The sequence below is a fragment of the Bufo bufo genome, chromosome 8 (genome assembly GCF_905171765.1).
Source record: "Bufo bufo chromosome 8, aBufBuf1.1, whole genome shotgun sequence".
NCBI classification, from domain to species: domain Eukaryota; kingdom Metazoa; phylum Chordata; class Amphibia; order Anura; family Bufonidae; genus Bufo; species Bufo bufo.
In genome coordinates, this window is record NC_053396.1 from 14,143,541 (window position 1) to 14,157,321 (window position 13,781).

The 13,781-nt window shown below is 44.2% G+C and overlaps 1 protein-coding gene across 1 annotated transcript in view; it reads left to right on the forward strand.

The window, feature by feature from the left end:
• The window catches only part of LOC120977696 (collagen alpha-1(I) chain-like), a 161,720-nt gene extending 149,480 nt beyond the window's left edge, over nucleotides 1-12,240 (forward strand). The window contains exons 62-63 of the mRNA XM_040405749.1: nucleotides 9,641-9,823; nucleotides 11,229-12,240. Coding sequence (XP_040261683.1) covers nucleotides 9,641-9,823; nucleotides 11,229-11,378 — 333 coding nt within the window. The 3' untranslated portion in view covers nucleotides 11,379-12,240. The remainder of the gene's footprint in view (nucleotides 1-9,640; nucleotides 9,824-11,228) is intronic.
• Nucleotides 12,241-13,781: the final 1,541 nt, after the last annotated feature.

Below are 13,781 nucleotides of genomic sequence, written 5' to 3' on the forward strand. Positions count from 1 at the left end.
CTGCTAACACAGTCCCACAGAGTTCAAGTCTGGGAATAGTATGATCGGGCTTAGGGGCTAGCTTAGCCTTACCAAAGACGAATCCAACGTGATTTTGATTGTTGGGTCCTGTCACCTTCAGATAGGCAACCGCTGCTATGGCCTCTGTGGAAGCGTCAGAGAACACGTGGAGTTCCTTCTTTATGCTAGAGGTAAGTGAGGTTTTAATATAACATCTCGGGATGTGGAACTCATCCAAAGCACACAAAGATTGCTTCCAGGCATCCCATTTTTGTTCTTTATCAGAAGGAAGTGGGGTATCCCAATCCTTGATGGTTTCAGAAATCTGTCTCCGTAGGGATTTACCTTGTATGGTGATGGGTGCTACAAATCCCAGCAGATCAAATAGGTTGTTCACCACTGATAGGACACCACGTTTTGTGAATGGCTTGTCTGCACAAATTTCTTGAAACCCGAAGGAGTCAGCCGAGAGATCCCATCTGAGGCCCAAGCTCCTCTGCACAGGTAGACTATCCAGTCCCAGGTTAATGTCCGTCAATCCAGACACATGATCACCTGACTCGAAGGCTCTCAATACGGCCAGGCTGTTTGAAGCAATTTTGTGTAGTCTGAGCTTAGCTTGGTACAACATACTTTGAGTCCTTTTGAGCAGATCGATAGCTGCTTTTTCAGTCGGTAGTGATTTGAGTCCATCGTCTACGTAGATGTCCTTTTCTACAAAGTCTCTGGCGTCTGTACCATACTCGGATTCTCCCTCTAACACAGTTCTCTGAAGGCCGTAAGTTGCCACGACAGGTGAAGGGCTGTTTCCAAATACGTGTACCCTCATTCTATACTCCACCATCTCGGCGTTGGTGTTATTGTCCTTGTACAACAGAAACCTGAGGAAATTTCTGTGGTCCTCTCTGACTACAAAACAGTAGAACATCTGTTCAATGTCAGCAGTGATTGCAACAAGCTGTTTCCTGAACCTCATCAGCACTCCGACTAGGTTATTCGTCAGATTAGGACCCGGGAGAAGAACATCATTAAGAGATAGACCTTGATGTTTGGTGCTTGAGTGAAAAACAACCCCAATTTGATTAGGTTTCCGTTGATGATACACTCCGAATGAAGGCAAGTACCAGCACTCTTCGCCCTTCCTTAAGGTTGGGGCTGGTTCTGCATGGTTGTTACGGAATATTTTATCCATAAAGGCGACGATGTGTTCTCTCATTTCAGGCTTGCTGTTCATGGTATGCTAAAGAGAGTTAAATCTAGACAGAGCTTGTTCCCGATTGTCCAGGAGTCTTACCCTGGTAGCTCGGAATGGTAATGGAGAAACCCAGTGATTGGTTTCGTCTTTAAAGAACTCACTGTCCATTATCTTGACCAATTTTCTGTCCTCTACTGACAAGGCTACTTTATCGGCGTTGTGTGAAAGACTGTTCTCCCCAAGTTGTCGGCAAAGAGGGGAGAAATGACGTTGGGTGGTTGTATGTCTGGAGACTTCTCTTTCACCTCATAGTGATGAGGACACGGCTAAATGCAAGTTGTGTGTCCATCTTCACGCACGTAAGTTTTGAAAGAATTAATTCCTGGTTGATCCAAGCATACATTTCCTATGACTACCCATCCCAAGTCCAGTCTCTGGGCGTATGGCGCATTGTCGGGACCATTACACTGTTGACGCACCTTGTGTACCCTTTGATTGTCTCTGCCGAGCAGAAGTAGGATCTCGGCATTGATGTCCAAAGATGGGATAACGTTTGCTAGGTGCCTTAGGTGTGGTTGGTAAGATGCAGCTTCTGGAGTAGGAATCTTATCCCTATGGTTGGGTATTTGATCGCATTCGATCAGCGTTGGTAGGGGTATTTCCGTATTTCCACTGACAGGAGAAGCGATTAATCCTTTTACCCTCCTGCCGCTAGTCTCTATGCGGCCCGAGCAGGTGTTTAACATGTAGGGTTCTGATGGTCCCTTGATTCCAAAGGCTTCGAAGAATTTAGGTCCTGCTAGGGACCGGTTGCTTTGGTCGTCGATGATGGCGTACATTTTTACTGCCTTTTCTGGTAGTCCCTCTGGGTAGACCTTGACCTTAGGCATATTCGTGCATAACATTTCTCACTCTGGCTCTCCCCACATATGTCCAAGCATGAGCAGGAAATGGCTGTGGCTGTGTTAGCATGATTCTGGGGCTCCCCGCCATGACTTGGAGCAGGACTACTGTCAACCGCAGCCGGTGAATCTCTGGCGAGTGGGGTTGGGTGCATAGCTGAAGCATGTCTTTCACTATGACACGCCTCACATCTGATGACAGATTTACAGTCCTTAGCCATGTGCTCCAATGAAGCGCAGCATTTGAAACATACCTCAAGCTCGGTGAGGACTTTCTTGCACTCCTGTATGGTTTTGGATCTAAACCCTCTGCATTTATTCAGTGAGTGTGTTTTTTTTATGAATGGGACATTCACGATTGAAGGACTTGTCTCCTGATGAGGTAGTGTACTGTTTACCCGTGGGTACTGCAGGTGATGGTAGGTTAGTCTTTCTAACTCTCACGCTGCTCTTAAAGTCTCTGTGTTTATGAATGATGCTTTCATACCTTGATGATTATGATGTCGCCGAAGCTGTAGTTTCGAAGCTGGGGGTCATTCCTCATCTGGGACTGTTCATCGATGAACCTGCAGAAATGAATAAATGGGGGAAAGATGACGTTGTGCGCTGTTTTGTACCTTGAAACTGATGCCGCCCACTTTGCTTGCAGACTGTATGGTAGCTTCACGACAATTGGGTTCACTCCATGGGCTGTATCCAGGTAGCACAGCCCGGACAGACGAGGGTCTTGTTTGGCAAGCTCCAGTTTCATGAGCAGATCACTTAAATCCTGAAGCTTATGGACTTCCTTGAGGTTGATCTTTGGGACATTCTGCAGGCGGCAGCGAGACCTGCTTCTGCTTGTCCCATGTAGACAGTTCTGAGGCTCTTGATACGATTTGTGGAGCCTGGGCCCAGCCATTTCATCAAGAGGTCAAACTCCTGCTCTGCGGTCAGGTTGAGTAGCGCAATAGCGGCTTTGAAGGCCTTCCAAGCTCTGTAGCTCTTTGCACGGTGATAAAAATTTTGAGAGACTGGTGTTGATTAGCTCTCTGCTCACCATGAACCTGGCAAACTCAGACATATCCTATTTCTCACTGTTTGTTGCCATGACAACTTATGATGCCCCTAGGGCGTATGGATTGCCTGGCGTGAAGGGGTGAGATGCTTCTGGGTAGAATGATGTTGCTGCAGGGTTGAGCTGTGGTTTAGACTCTGTAGATTCTGATGACTGCTTCTTGAGCTGTGGAGGTAGGCCAGAAAACACCTGATAGCCATCTTGCTGTAATAGCTGTCCTTGAGAGGGCACATCCGGGTGACGGGTATTAGGTTGCTTGGGTGCTGTGGGTGGTACTGGCACCTAAGGTAGAGCTGACTTGGTGTTTCAGTGTTGTCGGCTTAGACAGTACTGCAAACTGGGGGTGGTACAGATAACTGATTCAGTACATAGTCGCTGGTGCGATCAACTGGATCATCTATTTCCTGTGGTGGCGAGCAGACTGGATCAAGACCTTGGCTCAATACTTGCTCGAGTAGTCTTACTTTAGCTAACGCAATTTCCTCTTCCATCTCTGATTCAAGAATCTATTTTCGAGCCTCTACTTCCACCTTCTTGGCCTCGGCCTCTTCTGCCCTCTTGGCCTCTGCTTCTGCCCTCTTGGCCTCCGCTTCTGCTCTTGCAAGAGCTTCTTTTTCAGTAAAGGAACGTCTCGCTTTGGATTGCTCTGCGTTTATGCGGGCCTCTAGTATTCTGTCACTCAGAGCTGAGCTTCTTGAGCACGAGGATCTATCTGTATGACAGAGAGGAATGTTTAGATGAATTTGATCTGTGCGATCTATTTTCTCGCAAATGAGAGATACAGAATTCCGCTTTTTCATTAACAACCAGCACCATGGCGTCTTTGTCTGTCTTGATTCTGCCTTGCTCAGTTCTGATAGGATTTCATCGATATTAGAGTGTTTTAGAAAGGTTATATACCTTGTGGACAGTCTCTTGTATCTTTCATGAACTGTGTTTAGCCGCCCGACGGCAACTTGTAAGCTTGTGGCATCACCTGAGGAGGATTTAAGGCCTGATATGAGGGAGAAAACTAGTTTCCATTGCTCTTCCAGGTTATCACGTAGCTCATCTTTCATGGCATAATAGTTTTCAATGACCTTTATCGTCGGTTTGAGAGAGGGTCTTGGTCGCACGACTTGGTCTGCTGGCCAAGTGTGAGTGTGAGTTCTGCTTCCTGCTCTTCATAATGATCAGTATCAGGTTGCATTTGCTTTATTTCCTCATTGGGGAACTGTGCAAAGTCTCTTTCGGCCATTTTGATTTAAGGTGCATGGTCTCTTTAAGAAAATGGCACCTTGACAAAATTCCTAAGGTGTTTTGAGTGAATTGTGACCACAGCAATGTAAGGAGACATGCAGCAAGTCTCTATAAAGGGGTATGGTTTTAGGGAGACCCCGCGTGCATAAACAGTTCTTCTATTATGCGAGCAAAGGTTAATATAGGAAGTAGAAAATGGCTTGGCGAGTTGTGGAGGACTTCCAGGTGAGAGTATACAGTTGTGTTCAAAATTATTCAACCCCCAATGCTGTAAAGGGTTTTAGGGAATTTAGTGTACATTTGTAATTGTGTTCAGAATGAAATCTTACAAGGACTTTTTAAAGAACCAAATGCAACTAAAATGACATCAATTGTTTTTGTAATACAGTATTAAATGGGTTTTTTGTGATTTCTTCATTGACACAATTATTCAACCCCTTAAAGACTACCACTCTTAAGAACAGAGGTTCATTCAAGTGTTTTCGATCAGGTATTGAAAACACCTGTGGATGTCAAGGAGCAGCAATCAAGCATAATAAGCACCAATTAGGCAGATGTAAAAGGACTGTGATACTCGGCTCCTTCTAGACATTTACTGGTGTGTTTACAAACATGGTGAAGTCAAGAGAATGGTCCAGGAAGACAAGAGAAGAGGTGATTTCTCTTCACAGGAAGGGCAATGGCTATAAGAAGATGTTAAACATACCAAGAGACACCATAGGAAGCATCATTCGCAAATTCAAGGCAAAGGGCACTGATGAAATGCTACCTGGTCATGGCAGAAAGAAGATGCTGACTTCGACTGCTGTGCGCTACCTGAAGCGCAAAGTGGAGAAAAGTCCCCGTGTGACTGCTGAGGAACTGAAAAAAGATTTGTCAGATGTGGGTACTGAAGTTTCAGCTCAGACAATAAGGCGCACACTGCGTAATGAAGGCCTCCATGCCAGAACTCCCAGGCGCACCCCCTTGCTGTCTCCAAAGATTAAGAAGAGTCGACTGCAGTATGCCAAAAGTCATGTGGACAAACCACTAAAGTGTTCTGTGGACTGATGAAACAAAATTAGAACTGTTTGGGCCCATGGATCAACGCTATGTTTGGAGGAGGAAGAACAAGGCCTATGAAGAAAAGAACACCTTGCCTACTGTGAAGCATGGCGGGGGGTCAATCATGCTTTGGGGCTGTTTTGCTTCTACAGGTACAGGGAAGCTTCAGCGTGTGCAAGGTACCATGAATTCTCTTCAGTACCAGGAGATATTGGATGAAAATGTGATGCAGTCCGTCACAAACCTGAGGCTTGGGAGACGTTTGACCTTTCAACAGGACAATGATCCCAAGCATACCTCCAAGTCCACTAGAGCATGGTTGCAGATTAAAGGCTGGAACATTTTGAAGTGGCCATCGCAGTCACCAGACTTAAATCCGATTGAGAACCTCTGGTGGGACTTAAAGAAAGCAGCTGCAGCGCGCAAGCCTAAGAATGTGACTGAACTGGAGGCTTTTGCCCATGAAGAATGGGCGAAGATACCCGTAGATCGCTGCAAGACACTTGTGTCAAGCTATGCTTCACGTTTAAAAGCTGTTATAACTTGAAAAGGATGTTGTACTAAGTACTAAGATTGAATGTCACTTGGGGGTTGAATAAAACTGATAATGATGTGAGCACAGAAAAGACATTTGTGGTTATTTAATTATAAATGTTATGTTATATTTGTCTGACTTACAAGGGCCTCTTTGATTTAATTGTAAACAAGATGACTGAAATGATCAAAATCAATGTCAAACTGGCCAAAACACTCAATTTCAGTGGGGGTGGAATAATTTTGAACACAACTGTAGATACTGCGGATGCGCAGTGCTTCCCCTTAGGCTTGTCGGACATGCACTGTAGCCGGGCAGATTTGCTGCAAGTGGACCTGTTGCTAGGGAGATTCCAGAGTGTGGTAATGGACTCTGAGGGAATCTGCAGCCGGGGTATGGCCTTTAAGGCAGTTTTTGACTGTTCTGTCCCCACATGAAGGCGAATGAAGGTATAACTGATAATGACTGTGTGACTCTCCTACCTTCGCATCCAAGCAGTGGAGCAGACCGGACCGGCAGATGCTTGGGTTAGATGGATCCAAATGTAGACACGGGAATGCAATCAACGTGGGTTTATTTGATCCAAAACAGCGACATACGATGATACAATACTGTAATGTAAAGAAAACAGAGATTTTGAGCAGCTCTCACCTGCCAGGGATTCCACTGTTATAGCACGGAACAACTCCTTCACCCGAATCAGGAGAAATACGGAAGTATAGAGAAAAAGAGGTTTTGTCCAGCTTATGGTTGTGGTAATCCAAAGGCTTCTTTATTGAATATTCAGTATAAAATCCAGGTACAGAAAGCAGAGTCTACATGTTTCGGGCACAATGCAATCTTAGCCCTTACTCATGACTGTTTCAAATACACTGTGAGTTACTTTTGTAGAGAGGAGGGGGAGGCTCCCTCACCTGAGATAATCAGGCTAAAATTCAACCCCTCTCTTCCACAAATGTGTACATAGGTAAAAACATGCCAAAAGACAATTCATATGGTCCATAAAACAATAGATTGAAGGAAATGGGAAATAAAGGAAGAAAAGAAGAGAAATAAACCGTTGGTTAATACTGCAAAATTAGATCCAGTTTCTTATTTAAACCTTGAGGCTGGCGACTTTCAAGTCGGAAAATCCAATATGATTCTCTGTTTAAGAGTTTCCTTTTTCTGTCGCCACCTCTTATTGGTTTTTTAACCTTTTCAATGCCTTGTACTGACATATAGGAGACATCACCACCATGTACCATGGCAAAATGGAGACTTGCCGCAGATATGTTGCGGTTCTCATGGTTTTTATTGCATTTGTGGTGCATCCCACATATTGTAACTTGCAACTTGTGCATGTTATGCAATAAATCGCATAGGTAGTATTGCAATTTAAAAAGGATTTTATTTTGAAAACCTGGCCGTTAATACTGGATTCAAAATTTTGACAGATCTTCATATATTTACAGCAAATGCAAATGGAGTGACCGCATTTATAATTTCCTGTTGTTGACAACCATGTATTTTGTGTTGTTCGGGATTTGTCATTTTTAAAGAGAGATGGGCTCACAGAACTGGCTATGGTGGGTGCCTTTCGGGCTGCGCATTTAATGCCATTGTGTACCATGGATGCCCATATTTTGTCACACGCTAGCACTATATTGTGTGACAAAAATATTTTTTCTTTCCTGGTTAGATATCTCTCGGATTTTATGTCTCTTTGTTTCTACAGGTGTGTTCAATAGTATATTCCTATTTATATGTCGAATATCTCTGCTGCATTTCTTCATCTTTTTTTCGGAATATGCTCTATGTGTTAATCTACTTATGATGTTTTGCGCCTCTGTTTCACTGCAATTTCTTCTAGCCCTAATTAATTCTCCTTTTGGTATATTTCTGATGGTATGCATGGGATGGCATGACTGTGCATGTAATATTGTATTGCCTGATGTTGGTTTTCTGTAGGTGCTGGTGTATATGGAGGCCGTGGCGGAGTCTCCCCTGAGGCGGAGATCCAGGAACTCAATGTTCCTGGCGCTATGTTGCAGTGATGAGTCGACCTATGAAACAGAGGTGCAAAACATCATAAGTACATTAACACATAGAGCATATTCCAAAAAAAAGATGAAGAAATGCAGCAGAGATATTAGACATATAAATAGGAATATACTATTGAACACACCTGTAGAAACAAAGAGACAATTCATAGGTCGACTCATCACTGCAACATAGCGCCAGGAACATTGAGTTCCTGGATCTCCGCCTCAGGGGAGACTCTGCCACGGCCTCCATATACACCAGCACCTACAGAAAACCAACATCAGGCAATACAATATTACATGCACAGTCATGCCATCCCATGCATACCATCAGAAATATACCAAAAGGAGAATTAATTAGGGCTAGAAGAAATTGCAGTGATGAGACGACCTATGAAACAGAGGCGCAAAACATCATAAGTAGATTAACACATAGAGCATATTCCGAAAAAAAGATGAAGAAATGCAGCAGAGATATTCGACATATAAATAGGAATATACTATTGAACACACCTGTAGAAACAAAGAGACATAAAATCCGAGAGATATCTAACCAGGAAAGAAAAAATATTTTTGTCACACAATATAGTAAGGAATACACTCAAATTTGTAACATCGTCAGAAAGCACTTCCCAGTGCTAGCGTGTGACACATTTGTGGAAGAGAGGGGTTGAATTTCAGCCTGATTATCTCAGGTAAGGGATCCTCCCCCTCCTCTCTACAAAAGTAACTCACAGTGTATTTAAAACAGTCATGAGTAAGGGCTAAGATTGCATTGTGCCCGAAACATGTAGACTCTGCTTTCTGTACCTGGATTTTATACTGAATATTCAATAAAGAAGCCTTTGGATTACCACAACCATAAGCTGGACAAAACCTCTTTTTCTCAATACTGTAATGTAGTAGTGGTATTGATGCTGTCCTGTTGATGTGTATCCTGAGGCTAACTGCTGGTCAAAAACTGATGCCTTCACAAGGCCAAACGTGTTTGTATATCCGGTCACACAGCTATGCAACACTGAAAATGGCTGCAGGAAGTGACATGGACCAAGGCTGCCTAAAACCACGCCCATCAGAGAGAAAACTTTAATAACAGGAGCAGAGGCGCGCAGCATACAAATTCTGGCCAGCAGATGGCAGTAACAGAACAATACATAGAAACAACATAGAGAAAGAAGAATTAATAATCTGTCACACAATTAAATATAAGGAGAACAGCACATGGTACAGGGTTTAAACATCTGTTTGCAAGTGTCAGTCAGTTTTCTTTGAATCTCACCCTTATAAATCCCTGAACTCATAAACACTCATTAGAGCTCAGTTCTTATCAAACGGATAAGATTATGGCTTAAAAAAGTGTTTGAGATCAGAGATAATAGCTACACATGAGCTGTCATAAGACGGGATTCATAGGAAACAGACTGTGACAGCTTGAATTTTTAACCATTGTATCTCATAAACGGCAAAATGAGTACGATGGTCATAAAAAAATGTCCCCAAAGGTGTCCATAGCCTTTTTAAAGTTACTATGCTGTACAGTGAATTTTTGTGACATTTTTGAATCTGTAACCTGCATGTAGCCTAATCGCTGTTTCATCCATGCAGTGCTTGACTCTGTGACCCCTGTCCTCTTCTTAATCCTAGTTTATGTACAGCGAGCTCAATGTGGTTCAGCTGCGCTTCCTTAGGCTGCAGAGTCTGCGCGTACGTCAGCAGTTGAGATACATATGCGTGGCCCAGCCTGAACGTCCTGCCGCGGACAAGAATGTCAAATTTCTGGCTGACACAAGGGACCAAAGCTTCTTGGTGACACTACAGGGATGTGAGGTAAGAGCTAGTAGGTATAAATAGCAACTCTTGACATGATGCACAGTGGTCAGAAGCTATAAGGCCCCTTTCACACGGGCGAGTATTCCGCGCGGATGCGATGCGTGAGTTGAACGCATTGCACCCGCACTGAATACCGACCCATTTATTTCTATGGGGCTGTTCACATGAGCAGTGATTTTCACGCATCACTTGTGCGTTGCGTGAAAATCGCAGCATGCTCTATATTCTGCGTTTTCACGCAACGCAGGCCCCATAGAAGTGAATGGGGCTGCGTGAAAATCGCAAGCATCTGCAAGCAAGTGCGGATGCGGTGCGATTTTCACGCACGGTTGCTAGGAGACGATCGGGATGGAGACCCAATCATTATTATTTTCCCTTATAACATGGTTATAAGGGAAAATAATAGCATTCTGAATACAGAATGCATAGTAAACTAGCGCTGGAGGGGTTAAAAAAATAATAATAATAATTTAACTCACCTTAGTCCACTTGATCGTGGCCCGGCATCTCCTTCTGTCTCCTTTGCTGAACAGGACCTGTGGTGAGCATTAATTACAGGTAAAGGACTTTTGGTGACGTCACTCCGGTCATCACATGATCCATCACATGATCTTTTACCATGGTAATGGATCATGTGATGACCGGAGTGACGTCACCAAAGGTCCTTTACCTGTAATGAATGCTCACCACAGGTCCTGTTAAGCAAAGGAGACAGAAGGAGATGCCGGGCCGCGATCAAGTGGACTAAGGTGAGTTAAATTATTATTATTATTTTTTTAACCCCTCCAGCGCTAGTTTACTATGCATTCTGTATTCAGAATGCTATTATTTTCCCTTATAACTATGTTATAAGGGGAAATAATACAATCTACAGAACACCGATCCCAAGCCCGAACTTCGGTGAAGAAGTTCGGGTTTGGGTACCAAACATGCGCGATTTTTCTCACGCGAGTGCAAAACGCATTACAATGTTTTGCACTCGCGCGGAAAAATCGCGGGTGTTCCCGCAACGCACCCGCACATTTTCCCGCAACGCCTGTGTGAACCCAGCCTAAGGCATCCATTAACTTATCCCCAAGCAAGGTTGTGCAAATATAGCAGTCACACCTGGGCCATGGTGCATGAGGGGGTCCCTCCGCCACAGATGAAGAAACCAGTATTACAGGTGGCACATGGTGGATAGGAGTCCTGTTGCAGATATTGCCTTGGGGTCTAGGAGCTTCAAGTTACACCACTGCCTCAAACTATGCAGCATCTCATTATAAACTTTGTGATGATATAACGGCTAAAGGCTATCCTCGTAAAATATGGTCCACTGGCTGAAAAATAAATTAGTGAGAAGAATATTATGCAACAATGAATGACTGAAAACTGAGCCTTTATTTTCTGTGTCTCTTCAAAGGGTGGAGAATCATTTAACAGAACAGAGACCCTCCTCCATTTTGAACCCACGGACCTCTCTCTACTTCCAGTTCGGGACTTGGCCCTATTTCATGACGGGGACGAAGACCACCTCTATGGCTTCTTTCTGGGCCCGGTGTGCTTCAGCTGAGGATCAGTATTCTCCCTTTTGAACTTTGACAACCCACCCCCAGGTCGAGGGTGGAAGCCCTTACATTATTTATACAGGAAGATTTTAGATGGGCCTCTTACCCCTCTCTCAGGAAGGGAGACTAATATTGGTTTACAGTGGAACTCTTGGTGCTCTGAAGTCTAAACCTTCACCCAAATCTCCTGGCGAGATCCATACACACCTCAAGACTTCCACCTCACCGAACACACCAGGACTTATGTTCTCAGGGGAGAAGTCTAACCTCTTAATGCACTTATTTATCAACTTTATTTGGTGTCCTGTGGAGAATTGGTGCTTTATATGTTGTTTCTTTTAATTTGTAGAAGGACGTGTATATAACTAGTGATTGGATTGTGCCGGTTCACCCATTACCATTTGCCAACCAGTCTTGACAACTCGGTCTTCCATAGGGAATGAGATTAATCCCCTGTAATGTCCTATGATCAAGAATTCAGGGTCATATATTTCTAGCTTACAGTGCACATTATAGACATTGATATGAAGCAGAAAACTGTCTCAGGTGGGATCATGTCCGTGGGGTGAACGAAAACCTCCTGGTATTCATTTGAGAGGTGTGGAACCAATGAAAAAAATGATTTATTATGACATATAGAAGACTCTCCGCAAGAAAGTCTGGAGAATAATATGTGCCATGTGTCAAGATAATATGTGCAGACCCCATGGATGCTATGGGACACAGAAAGAGTAGCCCAGATCTGGTTGAAACCTCCTCTTCCTATGGGTGATTTGCCTGCAGCGTTTTGCTGTCCGCTTGACGAAACTGAGCCAAACGGATCCGTCCTGGCACACAATGTAAGTCAATGGGGACGGATCCTTTTTCTATGACACAATCTGGCACAATAGAAAACGGATCCGTCTCCCATTGATTTTCAGTGGAGTTCATGACGGATCCGTCTTGGCTATGTTACAGATAATACAAACTGATCCGTTCATGACGGATGCATGCGGTTGTATTATTGTAACGGATCCGTTTTTGCAGATCCATGACTGGTCCGCCCAAAACGCGAGTTAATAGCTCTCTCCGGACCTCCCTAGCTTGGGCAAGCGTGCATGCACCCAGAAGGGAAAAAAGGTGCTACTATCTATGGCAGCAGCTTATCTCCCTGATAACAAAAGGATTGGAACATGAAATCCAACTGGCCGATCCTTATCTCCCCTGACAGCCGCCATTGGGGAAGTCGGGAGCCCACAGAAACATTTGATGGTCCTGCCAATGTAGGGCCAGCTTGAGACATTATGGGGTTTGCAGCACTCGTCCTTTTACACATTCCATGGGCCTGTACCAAGGACAGAGAACCCACTTATGCATTAATTTCTCACTTACGTAAGTGTACCTGGCACGCCTACACAATGGGTAGAGCTGAATGTACTCTCGATCACAATCCAATTACTCGTCACTGACGGTCCTCATCTGTCTATTTGTGGGCACAGCGTTCTGAATTAATGTGCTGCAATGTTTTTTAGCTGTATATTTAAAGGGTGCGCACAGTGTCTACAAGAAACATATTTTTTGTGATATATAAGCAGTTGTAATATTTGTATAAAATATAGAAGTTTTCTAAGTGTTTTTATGTCTACGTTCTAGCCCAATGGGTGCACCCTGCTTGTTTTACAGTATCAGGTCACCAGGAATATGAGTGTTCATAACTAAGGAAAACTGTAGAACTCTCCAAGATCAGAAGAGGTCTCCAGGTAGGAAAACTGTAAAGGTCCAACGGAAAGGGGAGCTGACGGATCTGTAGTGAGAACCTTAAAAGGGGTTGTACCATCTCAGACATTGAGGACATGAGAACGCTAGGATATGCCCCCAATGTCTGATAGGTGAGGGTCCCACCTCTGAGACCAGCAACGGAGCTGGAAAAGTCACAGAGGGTGCATTGCGCATGTGTGGCCCCCCTCCATTAATTCCTATGGGACTGCCGAAAATAGCCAAGCGGCGGGCTCGGATATTTCCGGAAGTCCCATTGAAATGAATAGGAGGACCACCGTGCAAGTGAGGCCACCGATCCGTTCACTTCCATGAGCCTGATGGAAATTGCCGAGCCAGGAATGAATGGAGGGTGGCTGCGCTTGCTCGGTGCTCTGTTCTAAGTATAGGTGCGGGTCCCAGAGGTGTCTTAGCGATATGCCCCCAATTTCTAAGGCGGTACAACCCCTTCAAGCATTTAGAAACTGGTGTAAAATACAATTTGTAGTCAAGGGCTGAAGGCACCATGGGAATTTTGTAACCAAGAGTCTTCCTTCAAATATCTCTGGTTCTTAAAGGAATTATCCATGTTGGACAGTCCTTACTTGTTAGAACAGTCCTTTGATAATAATCTGATCACAAAGGGGAGAATTTATCATTCCTCCCTACTCCAA